At 31.0% G+C, this 19,327-nt stretch overlaps 1 protein-coding gene and 1 long non-coding RNA gene across 2 annotated transcripts; both read left to right on the forward strand.

Moving 5' to 3' along the window:
• The first annotated feature begins 1,240 nt into the window (after nt 1-1,240).
• PGRP-SA (Peptidoglycan recognition protein SA) lies at nt 1,241-19,098 on the forward strand. Its single transcript, XM_075301631.1, has 6 exons — nt 1,241-1,616; nt 5,767-5,885; nt 5,949-6,137; nt 10,084-10,411; nt 18,664-18,782; nt 18,848-19,098. The coding sequence occupies exons 1-6, from the start codon at nt 1,330-1,332 to the stop codon at nt 19,030-19,032; spliced, it is 1,227 nt and encodes a 408-aa protein (XP_075157746.1). The 5' UTR covers nt 1,241-1,329; the 3' UTR covers nt 19,033-19,098.
• Nucleotides 10,420-10,992, forward strand: LOC142229445 (uncharacterized). The gene is made up of 2 exons (XR_012720406.1): nt 10,420-10,653; nt 10,715-10,992. It is a non-coding gene; the product is annotated as an uncharacterized LOC142229445 (long non-coding RNA).
• Nucleotides 19,099-19,327: the final 229 nt, after the last annotated feature.

Below are 19,327 nucleotides of genomic sequence, written 5' to 3' on the forward strand. Positions count from 1 at the left end.
AAATTTTGACCGTATCACCCTTTAGAAAACTTATTCAAGAGCTGAACATAACTTATGCAACACATATTGAAAACTGAGCTTTACTAAAACCATTAAAGTTTCAAGGTTCCACAAAAGATATTGAATTTTGTATCTCTCGATGAGAAAACATTCCAAATTGAGCAGTTTGTAAACAAACAACATGATCGAGTTTACGTACCCAAGAGGTCAACAAAACAGGTACACCTTCGATTGGCCACCAAAACTCAAACGCCGCCAATGGTCGTTCACATTCATCGACCGAAATAAATACCGAAAATTATCGGAAAAATTTCCTAATGACAGTATTGAAGCTCTGGACAGACCATGGCCATGTGAACCCGACTCAGCAACATAGCGCTTAGTACTTGTAAACCAAGAATGGCTTAAAAATGTGGTGGCTCGCTTCATTTCTACCGCACAATGGGCACCAAAATCTACGGATATGAATCCATTGGACTTTTGCATCTGGGGTATTTTGGAGAGTATGGATATGACTAAAAAATAGCAAAGCGTCAATAATCTCAATAAAACGCTTCGCTGGGTATGGACCAAAATATTACAGAGCCACTTTCGTGCGATGTGTAATGGGTTTGCTGGCCATTTGGTGCCAGAGGTAGACCTACTTTCATCCGATTTTGCTGCAATTAAAAATCTATAAGTGTTTTAGGTCCATATTAACAACTTTGATACCATGTTAGCCTACATTGAACTCTGCTCCTACACAGATGAAAAATATTGGTTTTCATATGTTTCGGTGTAAAAATTATATGTTTGGAACTCAAATGTTTAGCATATTATTTTCAAGTGCAAACATATAATTGGGGGTTTACTTCGTTTAGATAAAGTAAATTTCAATTTTTGACATTAAAGAATAAAGGCCTCAAACTTTCTCTAGAATCTTAGATACGCCAGTTTTCAAATGCATTTCTTGGGGGATTTACCTTTTGTGAATAAAGCTGCAAAGAGAAATTAGAGAGAATAAAACCGCAAACTGAATTTTAATCCAACACCAACAGGTGAAGGTGTGATCACTGAACGACTCAGTTGCGTTATACTGATGCTAAACCAGTCTTCATTTGTGGCAAATAGCCAGCATGACTGACAGAATGCACACCATTAAAACATTTTTTTCCACTTACTACGATGAATAATTTTGAGATTATCGTACGAATTCACAATAAAACAATTCAATCTTGTATAAAACGCCCATATATCCAGAACAAAAGGCCAGTTGTTATTTTACCATTACCAAGATAAGATTGAAATTTCACATTAGTTAATATTTGTTGAAAAAAAAAAAAACAAAGAATGTCCAAATTATTACATATGCTGTTTTTTACCATTGTTTTTCTTATGGCCTATACGCTCGGTAGTGATGCAGTGGCTAAACCTGATTGTCCACGTATAAAATTGAAACGTCAATGGGGTGGTAAACCAAGTTCCATTATTAATTATCGTCCTGTACCGGTGAAATATGTAATCATCCATCACACTGTGACCAATGAGTGCACCTCATTCTTGGAATGTGCAGAAATTTTGCAGAATATGCAACATCATCATCTTAATCGTTTGGATTTTGATGATATCGCTTACAAGTAAGTATAACAAACATCTACGATCGTACATGCTCATTGACAAAGAGATGTCCACAATCGACTGAATAGTCTAAATGGACCATCTGGATCTTTAAAATACGAATGCAAATCTTGCTTAGCATAAAAGACGCATTTCTTTAGTATAAAGTTTTTTTCCTTGACCAAAAGTCGATAAACTTTTCAATGAAGTCGTATTGTCCTTATAATTAAGTGATTATATTTAAAAATGGATATCATAACATGAAAGAAAAAATGTTTGGGCTAAGGTCAACTTGACTTTAATAATTCAGAAAAAATTTTTAAATTTAATGAAATTGTCTTTAAATTTGTTGTCTTTTTGCATCTTGACTACAAAGCAAAAAATCGTTCAAATATAGGACATGTTTTTCAACACTTTATTTTAAAGACGTTTTTTACTTGAAACACAGCATAATTTCTACTGGAAGTCGAGTCTTAATTTGGAAAATAAAGTTGTCGTTATTTCGTTTTTAAAGGACTTTGATAGCATATGAAGAAAAAAAGCTGAAAAAGCGAAAAATTAAAATTTGCTTCCTAGAAGCAAGTACACAAAACCCGAATTTAAAAGAGAATTGTGTCTTAAAGTATCCTTACTTGTATTCCCCGCTTCTTTGGCTCGGAATCAATACCAACATTTTTAAAGTAAAGACAAAATCTTTGGAACCGGGTATGCTTTTTTTTCAGTGTAGATTTGTTCGAATTGGCTATCTTTGGCACCAATTTTAGCCGTTAAAAGATCAACAAAGCTGCACGAATGTGACTCTGCGGTATTTTGGCCGTCTTGAGATGATCGACACATTGGAATTTTTTAGTGCCAAACTTACTCTCCAAAAATACACAAGGTGTAAAAGTTCAATGAATTCAGAGATTTGTGTAGCCATTGCGCGGTAGAACTGAGCCAAAGAACCCCTTTGTTAAACCATTTTTGGTTGACGCGTGCAGAGTGTGACGCTGCTGTTGTCAAAATATTTGTCTGTTCAAGGCTTCAATACAGATTTTTAGAACATCTTCCCGATAATATTTGGCATTTATTTTGACCCCACGGTGAATAAATTTGAGCGGCGTGCAACTATCGGCCCTTACAGCGGCATACACCATACACCATCAGCAGCGCTTGAGTTCTTGTGGCTTTTCATTAGAGAAAACCGAATTCGATAACTGGTCACTTTCGATCAAGCGAAGCCACTACTTTCTAGTCTACCTTTTTTGGGCATTGGTGAGTTCTAGCACGATTTGGTCTAATCCACGGATGCCACAACTGGTAGGATTATACCAAAAATGGTAGATTTCCTACTGTATAGTAGATTGATAGAATTCTTGATTTGGTTTGATAGATTTTGCAATGTATTCTTCTCCAACTAATAGGTACTTCGATTTGTATACCCTGCGCCACACTGTGGAACAGGGTATTATAAGTTAGTGCATATGTTTGCAACACCCAGAAGGAGACGAGATATACACATGGTGTCTTTGGCAAAAATGATCAGGGTGTGCTCCTGAGTCGATATAGCCATGTCCGTCTGTCCGTGAACACATTTTTGTAATCAAAGTCTAGGTCGCAGTTTTAGTCCAATCGACTTCAAATTTGGCACAAGTATGTGTTTTGGCTTAGAAGAGAACCCTATTGATTTTGGAAATCGGTTCAGATTTAGATATAGCTCCCATATATATATATATATATATATATATATATATATATATATATATATATATATATATATATATATATATATATATATATATATATATATATATATATATATATATATATATATATATATATATATATATATATATATATATATATATATATATATATATATATATATATATATATAGCCCGATATGGACTTATATGGCCCCAGAAGCCTGAGTTTTACCCCACTTTGCTTAAAATTTTGCACAAGAAGAACAATTAGTACCATAGTCAAGTGTGCCAAATTTTATTGAAATCGGTGCAGATTAAGATATAGCTCCCATATATATCGTTCGCCCGATTTACACTCATATGACCACAGTGGCCAATCTTTTACTCCTATTTAATTGAAATTTTACACAGGGAGTAGAATTAGCATTGTAGCTATGCGTACCAAATTTGGTTGAAATCGATTGAGATTTAGATATATCTCCCATATATAGCTATCGCCCGATTTACACTCATATGACCACAGAGGCCAATTTTTAACTCCGATTTAGTTGAAATTTTGCACAGAAAGTAGAATTAGCATTGTAGCTATGCGTGCCAAATTTGGTCGAAATCGGTTCAGATTTAGATAAAGCTCCAATATATGTTTTCCAGGTTTCACAAAAATGGTCAAAATAACAACATTTTCCTTGTAAAATCGCCACTGCGTAGTCGAAAAGTTGTAAAACTGACCCTACACTGAAAAAAACAGTGAACCCACCAGGAAGAAAACTTTCGGTTAATTTTAGAAAATTTTGAATATTTGTAGAAAATTTTAACTAAACAGTATTACAAACGTTGGCACAACGCCGCTGTCATAAAAATAAGTACATATTTTTCGACAAATTCAAGAAAATTTATTAGACATAACTAAGTTTTTTCACTTGTTAAAGAAAATTTTGCAGTTTGAAGGAAAAACTTGGAGTTCAAAATTGCAAGAATGTCTTTAGTGACATACGAAGTTCATGATGGACGCATTTTTGGTAAAATTTACAAATTTAAAGAAATTCTGAACTATTTTGTGGAAGACACGAATTTAGTTCATCTTTATGCTTCATTGGAGTATATTTTTTCCTCAGGTTTAGTTAATTTAACTAACGTACACAAAAAATTATTAGAGTAAAGAAAACTTTCTCTAAATATAATAATTCCATGAACTAAAATAAAGTTAAAATGGCTTTAGTGAAATAGAGAGTTCACTTTTTTTTGAGTGTAATTTTCCTAAACTTCTAATACATATATAACGAGCGATAAATCATAAATAAACTTTTGCGAAGTTTCCTTAAAATTGTGTTCCACCCTAGTGCATTAGCCGACTTAAATTTTGAGTCTATAGATTTTGTAGAATTCTATCAAATTCTGTCCAGATCGAGTGATATTTAAAAGTATGTATTTGGGACAAACCTTTATATATAGCCCCAACACATTTGACGCATGTGATATGGTATCGAAAATTTAGATCTACAAAGTGGTGCAGGGTATAGTATAGTCGGCCCCGCCCGACTTTAGACTTTCCTTACTTGTTTTTTATTAACATTGTGTTCCACCCTACTGCATTAGCCGACTTAAATTTTGATTCTATAGATTTTGTGGAAGTCTATCAAATTCTGTCCAGATCGAGTGATATTTAAATGTATGTATTTGGGAAAAACCTTTATATATAGCACCCAACACATTTGATGGATGTGATATGGTATCGAAAATTTAGATCTACAAAGTGGTGCAGGGTATAATATAGTCGGCCCCGCCCGACTTTAGACTTTCCTTACTTGTTTCTTTTTAATAAAATTTTGAAAAAAATTTTCTATAGAAATAAAATTTTGAAAAAATTTTCTATAGAAATAAACAAAATTTTCAATAGAAATAAAATTTTGGCAAAATTTTGTAGAGAAATATAAATTTTAAGAAAATTTTCTATAGAAATAAAATTTTGACAACATTTTCTATAGAAATAACATTTTGACAAAACTTTCTATAGAAATAACATTTTGACAAATTTTCTATAAAAATAAAATTTTGAAAAAATTTTCTATAGAAATAAAATTTTAACAAAATGTTCTATAGAAATAAAATTTTGACAAAATTTTCTATAGAAATAAAATATTGACAAAACTTTCTATAGAAATATAAATTTTAAGAAAATTTTCTATAGAAATAAAATATTGACAAAATTTTCTATAGAAATAAAATTTTAAGAAAATTTTCTATAGAAATATAAATTTTAAGGAAATTTTCTTTGGAAATAAAATTTTGACAAAATTTTCTATAGAAATAAAATGTTAGAAAAATGTTTCTATTGAAATAAAATTTTAGAAAATTTTTCGATAGAAATAAAATTTGGACTGAGTGTAAGGCGGGTATGCTAATCATTTGAACCAAGATGAATAAATATGTAATTTTTCCTATTTCCTAATCCTGATGTATGTTACTTCTTTTTCTTCTTTTTAGTTTCCTAATTGGTAATGATGGCGTTATTTACGAAGGAACTGGTTGGTATGTAACAGGTGCCCATACCTATGGCTATAATACAAATGGAACCGGCATAGCATTCATTGGAAATTATATGGGTGAGTTATAATAATAATGATAATATGCTAAAGAAATATTATTAATCTTTATGTATTATATAGGAAAGTTACCTTCACGCAAGGCCTTGAAATCGGCTAAACACCTCTTGAAATGTGGTGTTGAAATGGGAGTGCTAGATCCACAATACGAACTCTTAGGTGCCACACAAGTCTCTTCAACCAAGAGTCCAGGCTTAATCCTCTATAATGAGATACAAGAATGGGATCATTGGTCACCAAATGTAGCAGAATAAAGATAGATATAAATTATACTATTTTAGAATTATTTATATAAAATTATTTATTTATTTGATATTATAAAATATATACAAGCATTCAAAACAAGTTTACTTGAATCCAAAGATTTTGACCTTCCCTTAAGGAGTTTGGTATTGATTCCGAGTCAAAGATGTGACTTCTTTAAAATTAAGATATCTTTATTTAAAGCTAGATACACACAAAGAAAATTTCATTAAAAGTCAGCCAACGAAAAATTTTCATTGATATTACGAAACATTTTCATTAATACAATGAAAATATTCGTTATTAGTACGAAACGTTACGTTGATTGGCAGAAAATTCGTTATATTAACGAAAAAAATCATTGTATTAACGAATTTGTTTCATTGGCTGACTTTTAACGACACATTTCGTTAATATAACGAAACTTTTTCTATTAGTGTAGGACCCTAAAATGTCCTATCTAGCTCTAAATCCAGGATCAATCTATAAAATTAAAATTTAGATGCAGATCTGATTTACCGAATTCTCCATCTCTTTATTAATAAAGCTATTCATGTACAAACAAATGCCAGTTTAAAAATCCAAATTATAATAGAAACTTCAAAGTAAAGCATGTTCTCTTAAATTCAAAGAAGAAAACATTAAACCAAAAATGAGAATCCTCCAAATGTGTCTTATGATATATTTGAAGTGTTTTCATCTTAAACCTAAAAATTCAATGTTTCAGTTAATTTAACGTCGATTTCTTTACTCAAATATGTTTTTCTTTAATTTAAGGAAAATTTGCCTTAGTTAAAAGACGTACGACATTTACGGAGGAACGCACATTTCCAAAATTTGTGTCATAAATTTAATAAAAAAAAAAAACAATTTGAAGCAAAGATTAAAAACTTCATTTTACTTAAAATTTCATTATAGTAAAGAAATTTGTTCTTAATATTGTGTAATTTGCGCATCCTAAAATGTAGGTTGTGTAACCCTTAATACCCCGTGAATACTTTTTGCAGTGTGGTTTATTGATATAAAATATCGACCATACAAACAAGAAATGTTTACTTTACTTTTTTCTATGGAAATACAATTTTGTCAACAATTTCTATAGAAATAAACTTTTGACAAAATTTTCTAAAGAAATAAAGTTTTTAGAAAATTTTTTTATAGAAATGAAATTTTAAGAAAATTCTCTATAGAAATAAAACTTTGAGAAATGTTTACTTGGATTTGTTAAAATTTTCTATAGAAATAAAATTTTTTCTATGGAAATAACATTTTGTCAACATATTCTTTAGAAATAAACTTTTGACAAAATTTTCTAAAGAAATAAAGTGTTTAGAAAATTTTTTATAGAAATGAAATTTTAAGAAAATTCTCTATAGAAATAAAACTTTGAGAAAATTTTCTATAGAAATAATATTTCGACAAAATTTTCTATAGAAATACAATTTTGTCAAAATTTTCTATAGAAATAGAATTTTGTCAAAATTTTCTATCGAAATAAAATTTTGTCAACATTTTCTATAAAAATAAACTTTTGACAAAATGTTCTATAGAAATAAAATGTTTGACAAAATTTTCTAAAGAAATAAAATTTTTAGAATTTTTTTTATAGAAATAAAATTTTCTATAAAAATAAAACTTTGAGAAAATTTTCTATAGAAATAAAATTTCGAAAAAATTTGCTATAGAAATAAAATTTTGACAAAATTTTCTATAGAAATAAAATTTTGACAAAATTTTCTATAGAAATAAAATTTTGACAAAATTTTCTATAAAAAATAAAATTTTGACAAAATTTTCTATAGAAATAAAATTTTCTACAGAATTAAAATTTTGACAATTTTTTTTATAAAAATAAAATTTGGAGAAAATTTTTATAGAAATAAAATTTTATTTTTCATGTTAGCCTTCCTATAAGGATTTTGGTAATAATTCAGAGCTTTATAATATTAAGAACAAATTTCTTTACAATAAAGAAATTTTAATTAGCAGAAAACATGCACTCAAAAAAAAGTGAACTCTCTATTTCACTAAAGCCAATTTAACTCTATTTTAGTTCATGGAATTATTATGTTTGGAGAAAGTTTCATTTACTCTAATAATTTTTTGCGTACGTTAGTTAAATGAACTAAAAAACGGGAAAAAATTATCCTCAAAAAGATTTACTAAATTCGCGCTTCCCACAAAATAGTTCATTATTTCTTTAAATTTGTAAATTTTACCAAAAATGCGTTCATCATGAACTTCGTATGTCACTAAAGACATTCTTGCATTTTTTAACTCCAAGTTTTTCCTTCAAACTACAAAATTTTCTTTGACAAGTGAAAAAAATTAAGTATACCTAATAAATTTTCTTGCATTTGTCGAAAAATATTTACTTATTTTTGTGATATCGGCGACATGTCAGCGTTTGTAATACTGTTTAGTTAAAATTTTCCAACAATATTCAAAATTTTCTAAAATTAACCAAAAATCTTCTTCCTGGTGGGTTCACTGTTTTTTCAGTGTGCATAACCTCATTTGTTTTACAAATTTTTATTTTAAAATTTAAGGCATGGACCTTTAAAATTTACATAAAGAAATAATCTTTAAATTAATTGAGAATCTTTGGATTAAATATAAAAAATGCGAAGACTTATTTTGAGGATATTGCATCTTTGTTTTAAAGTTTTCGTTTTTTTGAAATTAAGAAAACATTTTGTGCTTTGAAGTATATGTTACAATGTCGCAAAAACACAATGAAAATGTGATAAATGAGACATTTATATCCATTTTAATTTTACAGAGCCTACAATAAAAAAAAGTGAACTCTCTATTTCACCAAAGCCAATTTAACTTTATTTTAGTTCATGGAATTATTAAGTTTGTAGAAAGTTTCCTTAACTCTAATAATTGTTTGCGTACGTTAGTTAAATTAACTAAAAAACGGGAAAAATTATACACAAATTAAACATACAGATTTACTAAATTCGTATTTCTCACAACATAGTTAATTATTTCTTAAAATTTGTAAATTTTACTAGAAATGCGTTCATCATGAACTTCATATGTCGTTAAAGATATTCTTGCAATTTTGAACTCCAAGTTTTTCCTTCAAACTACAAAATTTTCTTTAACAAGTGAAAAACACTTAATTATGTCTAATAAATTTTCTTGAATTTGTCGAAAAATATTTACTTATTTTTGTGATATCGGCGTAATGATAGCGTTTGTAATAAAAACTTCTAAAAATAGTCAAAATTTTCTAACACTAACTGAAAGTTTTCTTCCTGGTGGGTTCACTGTTTTTTTTCAGTGTAGATTTATTTGTGGATAGCTGCCAAATCCTAAAAATCGTATACTTATCCTACATTTGAAACTATTTGCCTTTAATCCAAAGATAAAATATGTTAAAAATTGTTTATTTAAATCAAAAATGTTTTCCTTCTCATAAAGGAAAATTTGCCTCACTTCAAAGATATACGACTTTAACGGACGAACACGAATTTTAATGATTCGCGTGCTAATTTTAATGCAAATAATTTTAGAACTTTATTTTCATTAAAATGTCTTTATTTTAAAGAAATTTTGTCTTTAATATTTTGTAAAGTTCGTGTTTAAAAATTTAAGCTGTATAATCTTTCATATTAGATCAATATTTTTTTCAGAGTGTGGGAATCGAATATTAAGATTACATATCATTTTTGACTTTATTGCCAGTAAGCCAGATAATCTGATCAGGAAAATTGTTGACATTTTTACAAGAACCACTTTTCAAGCAGAATAGTACTTTCGTTATCAGAAAATTAGAGTAAAACACACCTAATGTATGTTTTGTATTTAAACAAATGAATTATGAGATCTCTCATTTCATCTATAGAGAGATACGTTGTGGGAAAACGAGAATGTCTTAGCTCTTTTCACAATGCCTAGCATGAAATTCAAGTAAACTCAGAATTTTAATACAGTCAGACTTGAGCATCTCGAGGATTAGCATCATTAAGCGTAAAAATGACGAAATTTTTCTTAGTGTCTGTGTTCATTATTTCCGTATTGTTTTGTATAGCCGGTAATTCTTATGGAGAAGTAAATTCACAATCGGCCGATTGCCCACGCATAAAACTCAAACGTCAATGGGGTGGTAAACTGAGCACAAATGTTGATTATCGTCCAGTACCTGTCAAATATGTAGTTATCCATCATACCGTAACACCGGAGTGTTCCACATTTTTGCAGTGTGCAGAAGTTATACAAAATATACAACATTATCATATTAATTCATTGGATTTAAATGATATTGGCTACAAGTGAGTGATTTTGTGAGTGCAAGTGTAAATATTTGATGTGAACTGGGGCAGCTGACCCGAAGAATTTGCAAATTCAGAATGATTCACACAATAAAAATAACAGCTACTTAATATAAATCGTTATAATGATACTGTTAGTAGTATTTCAAAACTTCTCAAGACGAATCCTTATAAGTTTGAAGAGGCATACTATCTTACAACAAAGCAAAAACACATCAGTACTCGAAAGATCAATAAAGTTGGTATGGAGTATTGAATTTCGGACCATGATGTTTTCCAAAAATAGACTGTTTAATTTTTTAGACAATTATATACCGACAAAAGTTCGGCCATGCCGAATCTTATATACCCTCCACCATGGATTGCGTACAAAGTTCTACTAAAGACTGTCATCCTCAATCGAATTACTTGGGTTGTGGTAACAGTTGCCGATTGAATGGTACACCCAAAAAAAAAGTGACGCCACCGTGGAAGAAAATGTAGGTTTATTTTAGAAAATTTTAACTAAAATAGTCTAGTTGCAACATGTTACAAATTAATTAATACTTTTTGTCAAATTGAATAAAATTTTTTAAAAATAATTAATTTTTTCCTCTTATTTAAGAAAATTTCATATGTTGGAAGAAACAAATGGATTTAAAAATTGTTAAAATGTCATTAGCGCTGTACGAAGTTCGAGACAGGTACAATTTTAGTAAAATTTACTCATTTGAGAGACTTATGAACTCAATTTAAGTAAACTTCTGCCAGTTTAGGAAAATATGAACTATTATATTTTTTAGTAAATTTGTGCACTATATTTGTATACAACTTTTTTTCTTATTTTTAGTTCACGTCAATAAAGTTAGCAAAAAATTATTCAAATAAAGAACATGTACTCATATTGTGCAAAATTTAGCTAAAATCAACTAATCTTCCGTTTTCCAAAACTTTAATTAATAAAGTGATATTGAGAATATTGAGTACTCAAAAAAATTAGTCAGTAACGAGAGCTTGTAATCAAATATTCGTTACCTTCCCAACACTACTCTTTAGTCCAGATCGATTTATATGAGAAGTCTATAAATAACTATGAAGCGATGTGAACAATTTTTTTCGTGGTAAAACGAGGATCAAATTTCAACCAGATCCGATGAAATTTACCCATTCCAGAGGCCCGTAGGTGAAATCTAGGGATCGGTTTATATGGTGGCTATACATTATAATAAACCGATATCGATCAAATTTTTGCATGGTTGTTGGAGGGCCTATACTAACATCGCGCATCAAATTTAAACCGGATCGTATTAGTTCAAAGACATAGATTTTGACGGAGGGACGCAAATTTCGAAGATTTGTGTCATAAATTTAATGAAAAACAAGTATATACGGCCGTAAGTTCGGCCAGTCTGAATCTGATGTACCCTCCACCATGGATTGCGTAGAAACTTCTACGAAAGACTTCCATCCACAATCGAATTACTTGGGTTTTGGTAATACTTACCGATGGCAAGGTATCTTAAAACTTCTTAACATGGTCTTCTAAATTGTAAGTTAGTCCATACGTGGTATACGATATATTAGACAAAAAATGTATATATAGGTAAGTCTACAAATAATTACGAACCGATATGGACTTTTGCGCGGTAATTAGAGAGCCAGAATCGACCCCCATGCTTTATATGGGGCTATTTATATACGATTATGAACCGATATGGATTAGAGGTGTGCGCGTGATACGAAATTTTCGTGACACGCGTGATTCACGTTTTAATCACGTGAGTCGAGAGTAAAATCCAAAGTAACTCTCGTGAATGTGTGTGAATGGGACTAAACGAAATATGTCGTGCGTGAGCGTGCGTGAGAAATAAAATTGGTTCGTGAATGTGCGTGAATGAAGTTTCTGCAAAATCACGCTCACGAAAAAAATCAAGATTTAATTCTTACTCGTATGTTAACTGAAATTAATTTAGCTGTCGAACTATATTCTTTTTTTGCATATCGTTACCTTTGCTCACTCCCGGTGGGAAATGTCGCGAGTCTCGTGAATTTTTCGTGAATCACGTGAATTGTTGTGAATCGTGCGTGAGTGTGAGTCTTTAAAAGTAGTTCGTGCGTGAGCGTGCGTGAATACAGTTTTTCATTTAGTGAATGTGCGTGAGTGTGATTGGCTACCACACGTATCGTGCGTGAGCGTCCGTGAATAAACATTTTGCTTCGTGAATATGCGTGAGTGTGAGTGAAATTTTACTCTCGCGCACACCTCTAATATGGACCAATTTTTGTGTGATTGGGGATAAGTTTATCTGTGGGCTATATATAACTATAGATCGATATGCACCTAGTTAGGCATGGCATGGACCGATATGAACCAATTTTGGCATGGTTGTTGAAGACCATATACTAACACCATGTACCAATTTTAACAGGATCGGATGAATTTTGCTTCTCCGACAGGCTCCGGAGGTCAAATCTGGGAACCGATTCATAGGGGGGCTATATATAGTTTTGGACCGATATGGACCAATTTTTGAATGGTTATTAGAGGTTTTGCACCAGGGATCCGGAGCGTGGAGCGGAGCGGAGCAAGCCCTTTTTTTGCCGGAGCGGGAGCGGCATTTCTAAAATCCGAAGCGGAGCGGGAACGGAGCGGTTTCCAAATGAAAAACCGCTCCGCTCCGAATAAAATATTACTTGAATGAAATGTGTAACTTTTAAATTACACTATTTAGGTAATTTCAAATATAGCTAGTACTTAGCGTAGTGTGAGTAAACGTTTAAAATGTACGATATGTATTTTTGTACGTACGTACATTGGGGAAAAAACAACGTGTTTTTTTAGTAATTGTTTTTAAAAACGGCAAATGTCAAAATATATCTCTAGTATGTGTTGTAAAAGTAACAACAGTACTTTCGATCAATTTTCTCTAAAATAAAGTTTTTTTCCTTGTCCAAAAGTCAATAAACTTTTGAATGAAGTTGTAATGCCTTATAATTAAGTGATTTTACTTAAAAATGTGTATCATAACATGAAAGATAAAATTTTTGAGGTAAGGTCAACGTGACTTTAATAATTAAGAAAAATTCTTTATAATTAATAAAATTGTCTTTAAATTTGTTTCCTTTTTGCATCTTGCCTACAAAGCAAAAAATCGTTAAAAAATAAGACATGTTTTTCAACACTTTATTTTAAAGACACTGTTTACTTGAAACATAGCATAATTTCTACTGGAAGTAGAGTCTTAATACGGAAAATAAAATTGTCGTTAACTCGTTTTTAAAGGATTTTGATAACAACTGACGAATAATCTAAAAAAATGAAAAATTAACATTTGCTTCCTAGAAGCAAGTACATAACCCCCAAATTTTAAAGAGAATTGCGTCTTTAAAGTATCCTTACTTGTATTCTCCGCTTCTTTGGCTCGGAATTAATACCCAAACTGTTACACTGGTAGAAAAATGTTGCGTATTATTAACGAACGGGCTTCGTTGATTATTTTTCGTTAATATTACGAAATTTTTCGTTATAAGAACGAAAGTGATCGTTAATACAACGAAATCAATCGTTAAAAGACAATTTTGTGTTTTGGTTTTTCGTTATATTAATGAAACACGTTTCGTTAATATTACGAATATTAACTTTGTAATTTTTTCAAGAATTAGAATAAAAAAATTTTCCAAGATGAAATTATTATAATCATTTGCACATAGAGAGTAACTTTTGGAAACTTTTAAACTAAACAGTCGTTTTATATACTCTGAAACTGGAATTGAAAATTTCATTTCTAAAACGAAATCGATCGTTAATATAATGATATGGCTCGTTAAAAAATAAATTTTAAATTGTTATATTTCGTCATATTAATGAAATATGTTCATTAATAATACGAATGGGAGTTTGAGTATTTCTGCCTCTCCTTACTCTCTCTCTCTCTAAAACGTCTCTTCATACTCTCTCTAGCGTGTATGTAATTGGTACATACACATCTTAGTATGGCAATAAGCACATGTGTGCGCAGTGATGCCAATTTGGTGCTTTTAGCACCAAATTTAGTGCTTTTTGATTTCCGAAAAGCACCAAATTGCCTTTTTAGTGCCTTTTCCAAAAAAGCACCAACATGGTGCTTTCTTGCATATTCATTTAGTGCTTTTGGTGCTTTTTTAATTTGAACGGTATTAATTTAATTTTCATACAAAAATTCGGATTAGACTTTCAAAAGTTTAATAAACTCAGCTATATTCCCAAATATAGAATTTGATTATTATGAAGGTGGAATTGATTCGTTTTTTAATCATTGGTATTTAGAATTTCAGAACTTGATGAAGATGTCATCAAAAACGTTTGTAGTAAATTCACAAAAGCAAATATTAATATTTCCAAATTTAATGTCGAAAAAAGGTTTTCTCCTCTAAAAAAAATATATATTTTGAAATTTGAAAGACAGTACTGATCGAAATGAATTGGATGAAAGCACTAAAACTGATCAAGGTGTACACTTGAATAGAGGTTCATAATTTAAAAAAAATAAAAATGCTTCAAATCAATACACAAAAGTTTTATAATACAGCTTTAGAATTTTTTTTTTAAGTAGAGCATTAAATTTTAACTGGCTTTAGTAGTGTTTGTGGTGGGAGGTGGTATGTTAGAATTTATAATATATTTTTGGTGCTTTTTGCCCTTCGGGAGTTGGCATCACTGTGTGTGCGTCTTGAAAAACAAACGGTAAAAAGTTCAACAGAAAACTTGTCTGATGGGCAAACATTAACAACATATACGTTCTTTTCGCTGAAGAGTGCACACGCTCATTACAGTTTCGTTGTGAATAATAAACATAGATGGGTGAGGTGAGTTAAATTGGTGTTTTTTGTATATTCGCAAGAAATATAGTGTACATTTTTAATCTTTAGTGAAAATGCCCCGGGGAAGTGAACTTTCAGATGAGGAAGGCGGAACAATTACGGTGATGAACCTTGGTTGCACAAAAATTGGATAAATGGACACGGTGATACAATTATCATTTTTTGATCTTAGAAATAAGAGGCTTTTTTTTCTTAAGTGAAAGTCACAATATATGTTTATTACATTACTTAATTTATCATTATATATTATTTCTTACTGTATATAAACCATATTTCAAAGATCTTAACAAAAAATAATACACTACCAATTACTACACTCAAATGCGCTAATTGGTTGGGTTTCATTAATATAACGTTTGTGTTCATTTATACAACGTTCGCCTTTCATTCATACAATGAATAATTTTCATTCATAAAACGTATAAGCTGCACCCATACAACGAATAAATTTCATTCATACAACGAATAATATTCGTTAATACAACGAAAAGGCTACGTAATAGCAACGTAATTATTCGTTAATACTACGAAATGTATTCCACAAAGTGTTTCGTAAATATAACATAAAATTACGTTGTTATAACGAAATGCTACGTTGGCTGACTTTTAATGAAGAATTTCGTTAATACAACGTAGAAATTCATCGTATTAACGAAACTTTTTCTACCAGTGTAAAGTAAAGACAAAATCTTTGGAACCGGGCATGCTTTTTTCAGTGTAAGGACATTCAAATTTGCTTCATATTTGCTTTACTATTGTACTATATCCTAGCATTCTCTTATTTCTGATATTAGTTCTCGAAAATTTAATTAAAATTATGGATAGTTTCAATTTTGGTTGAAAAATGTGCGCATATACATTTATTTTAATTTTTTCTCACATTGAAAACTAATGACTTGATTTGTATTATTGCATGTTATCTACTTTTTTGAGAACGAACATTATTTTTACAATAAAGGGGAAAAAAACGAAATTAGGTAACACTAGATCTGGGTAAGAATATTCGTAGGTATACCACGGACTGATTTCGATGGAGGTTGTTGCAAACATAAACATACACACACACATTACAAATATAACAAAACCTCTTCTCTACGTCTGTTGCAAAACAAAAAAAACTTTCGGAGAGTAGTTACTTCTACTCTGTGTATAGACTTTCAATTCTAATCAGCGTTGCCGTTTTGGTCCGATTGGACCAAAATTGGTCCAAAAGAAAAGATAATTCTTAAATTTGGTCCGATGGTCAGACCAAACAGAATTTGGTCCATTTTGGTCCATTTTCATAAATTTGGTTTCTATCACATATTATATAGTAGATGGTGCACCGCAAAGAATATTGTCGGGAGGCCAAATATTTCACATGCTTAAAATACGAATACGAATTTTGCTTAGAATAGAAGACGTATTTCTCTGAAATAAAGTTTTTTCCTTGTCTAAAAGTCTCTAAACTTTTCAATGAAGTCTGTTTGTCCTTATAGCTAAGTGATTCGACATAAAAATGTGTATCCTAACATGAATGAAAATTTCGTTTTATGAAGTCAAAATGGATTTAAAAAAATCTTCAAAATTAATAAAATGTTTCAACACATTGTTTTAAAGTCATTATACCCTAAACCACATAGTGGTTAGGGTATAATAAGTTTGATCTGCCAAAAAATGTGCCTACCAGTAATATTGATTTTAGACCCCATAAAATATATACCGATCGACTCAGAATCACCTCCTGAGTCGATCTAGCGCTTGGTGTCCGACCGTCTGTCCATGTATATGTTGTTCACAGGATTCCGGTCGTAATTATTAACCGATTTTGATGAAATTTGGTGCAGGGAGTTTTTTGGGCACAAGGACGAACGCTATTGAATTTGGAAGAAATCGGATCAAATTTAGATATAGCTCCCATATATATGTATCGCCCGCTTTCGACAAATGGGGTCACGCTGTGCCCCCATAAAATAAAACTCAATTGAACAAATAACACAATGTTTGTACTATAATTTTCTCGAAGAGGAGCGGAGCGGAGCGTGGAGCGGAGCGATTTTTTTTTCTCGGAGCGGAGCGTGGAGCGGAGCGGTTTATTTTTCTCCGGAGCGGGAGCGGAGCGGAGCGAAAAAAATGGACCGCTCCGGATCCCTGTTTTGCACATACCAAATTTCAACCGGATCGGATGAAATTTGCTCCTGCAAGAGGCTCCAGAGGTCAAATATGAGGATCGGTTGGGGTATGGGGTCTATATATTATTATTGACCTATATGGATCAATTTTAGAATGAATGTTACAGACATACAAATACTAACACCACGTACCAAATTTCAATCGAATCGGATGAAATTTGCTCCTCCTAGAGCCTCCGATATGGCCCATTTGCCTACATCAATAACGCTCGCTTGTGCCAAGTTTCAAGTCGGTAGCTTGTTTCGTTCGGAAGTTAGCGTGATTTCCACAGACGGACGGACATAGCTAGATCAACTCAGAATTTCACCACAACAAAGAATATATATACTTTATGGAGTCTTAGACCAATATTTCGATGTGTTACAAATGGAATGACAAAATAAAATAAATTTTTTTGAAGCAAAGATTACAAACCACCTTTTAATTAAAATTTTGTTATTTTAAAGAAATTTGTCCTTAATATTGTGTAAATTAAGTTAAAATTAGGTTGAATCTTTCATATTATATCATATTTTTTCAGTGTACAATATCATTATTATGCCTTTATTCCAATTATGAACGAAATTAGAGTAAAACCCTTATTCAGTTTAAGTACTTTCCTGATTTCCCGATATTCTTAAAAAAAAATAATATCAAAAATAATTTTAAATTAATTTCTTTTGCTTGTATTCATAATAACTTATTGACAGTTTATCAAAGGAATTTGTATGGTAATAGTAGGTTTAAAGTTTACGTTAACTTTTATGGGGGTTTATATTTAAAATTGTTATAATGTAGTTTAATGTTTGTAAATAATCCCGCTCTGTATTCACCCAGAGATGATGACCTCAAACATGTTTTAAGAGCAAAATGTTATTTTTAGGTGGTGACCATGTAACATGGTTTTCGCATCCATGTTATTTTCTCAGAAATCATGTATCTGATTTCGGCAAGCAGGTTATATTTGACGAGAAAATAACATTTTAGTGACAAACATGTTACATGGTCACCAAACAAAAATAACATTTTGCTCTTGGAACATGTTTGAGGTGATCATATTCCTTCTCTGTGTGTTGATACCGATTCCCATCGATTGGAAAATCTGTTCATTCCCGATTATCAATTATCTATCGTATAATTGTGTCTATGCAAATTTAAATAAGCAAAATAAAAACAACAAAAAAATCCCCTCGCACAATAAATAAAAATTGTGTCATTTATTTTTACCGTACGTAATTATTTCCTATGAATTTCCATTTCAGCTTTCTTATCGGCAATGATGGTCTTGTTTACGAAGGCACTGGATGGTATGTGACTGGTGCCCATACATATGGCTACAATCGAAATGGCACTGGAATTGCTTTTATTGGTGATTTTAGTGGTAAATATAAAATGGGGTAAATCCATACAATTCATTTCAATAAGAAAACGTTAATTTTTTTTCAGCAAAACTACCTTCTGATAAAGCTTTGGATGCCGCAAAACATCTCTTGAAATGTGGCGTGAAAATCGGTACACTGCATTCAAATTACGAATTGTATGCTGGATCTCAGCTTATCTCTACACAAAGCCCTGGTTTAATGTTATATAATGAAATCCAAGAATGGGACAATTGGTCACCAAATCCCTAGGGTGTTTTCATAGTTTGGGTTGTATTATATATTTGGTAAGAAATAAAATCTTCATTTGACAAATAACACGCTTTGAAAATGTTGTCAAATTTGGTACCCTGAAGATTTTCTTAAGTTAGGTAGATAAAACGGATCTAGGTTTCTTCGTATCATGTCGTCTGACATAGACATGGAAGCCACCGTGGTGCTGTTGGTTCAACCCCAGTTTAGACCGAACACCAAAAAGTTTTTCAGCGATGGTGACATTTCCAAGTATTTCAAAGCTTCTCTAAGTTGTTTCTCCGCAATGTGGAAC

Source organism: Haematobia irritans, chromosome 3 (genome assembly GCF_050003625.1).
Source record: "Haematobia irritans isolate KBUSLIRL chromosome 3, ASM5000362v1, whole genome shotgun sequence".
Classification (NCBI taxonomy): Eukaryota; Metazoa; Arthropoda; class Insecta; order Diptera; family Muscidae; genus Haematobia; species Haematobia irritans.

Bases quoted from the DNA above. Each gene is read 5' to 3' on its own strand.
- PGRP-SA (XM_075301631.1), top strand. From the start codon at position 1,330: ATGTCCAAATTATTACATATGCTGTTTTTTACCATTGTTTTTCTTATG. The intron at 10,412-18,663 runs GTGAGTGATTTT...TTTCCATTTCAG, and splicing joins TTAAATGATATTGGCTACAA to CTTTCTTATCGGCAATGATG. The intron at 18,783-18,847 runs GTAAATATAAAA...ATTTTTTTTCAG, and splicing joins TTTTATTGGTGATTTTAGTG to CAAAACTACCTTCTGATAAA.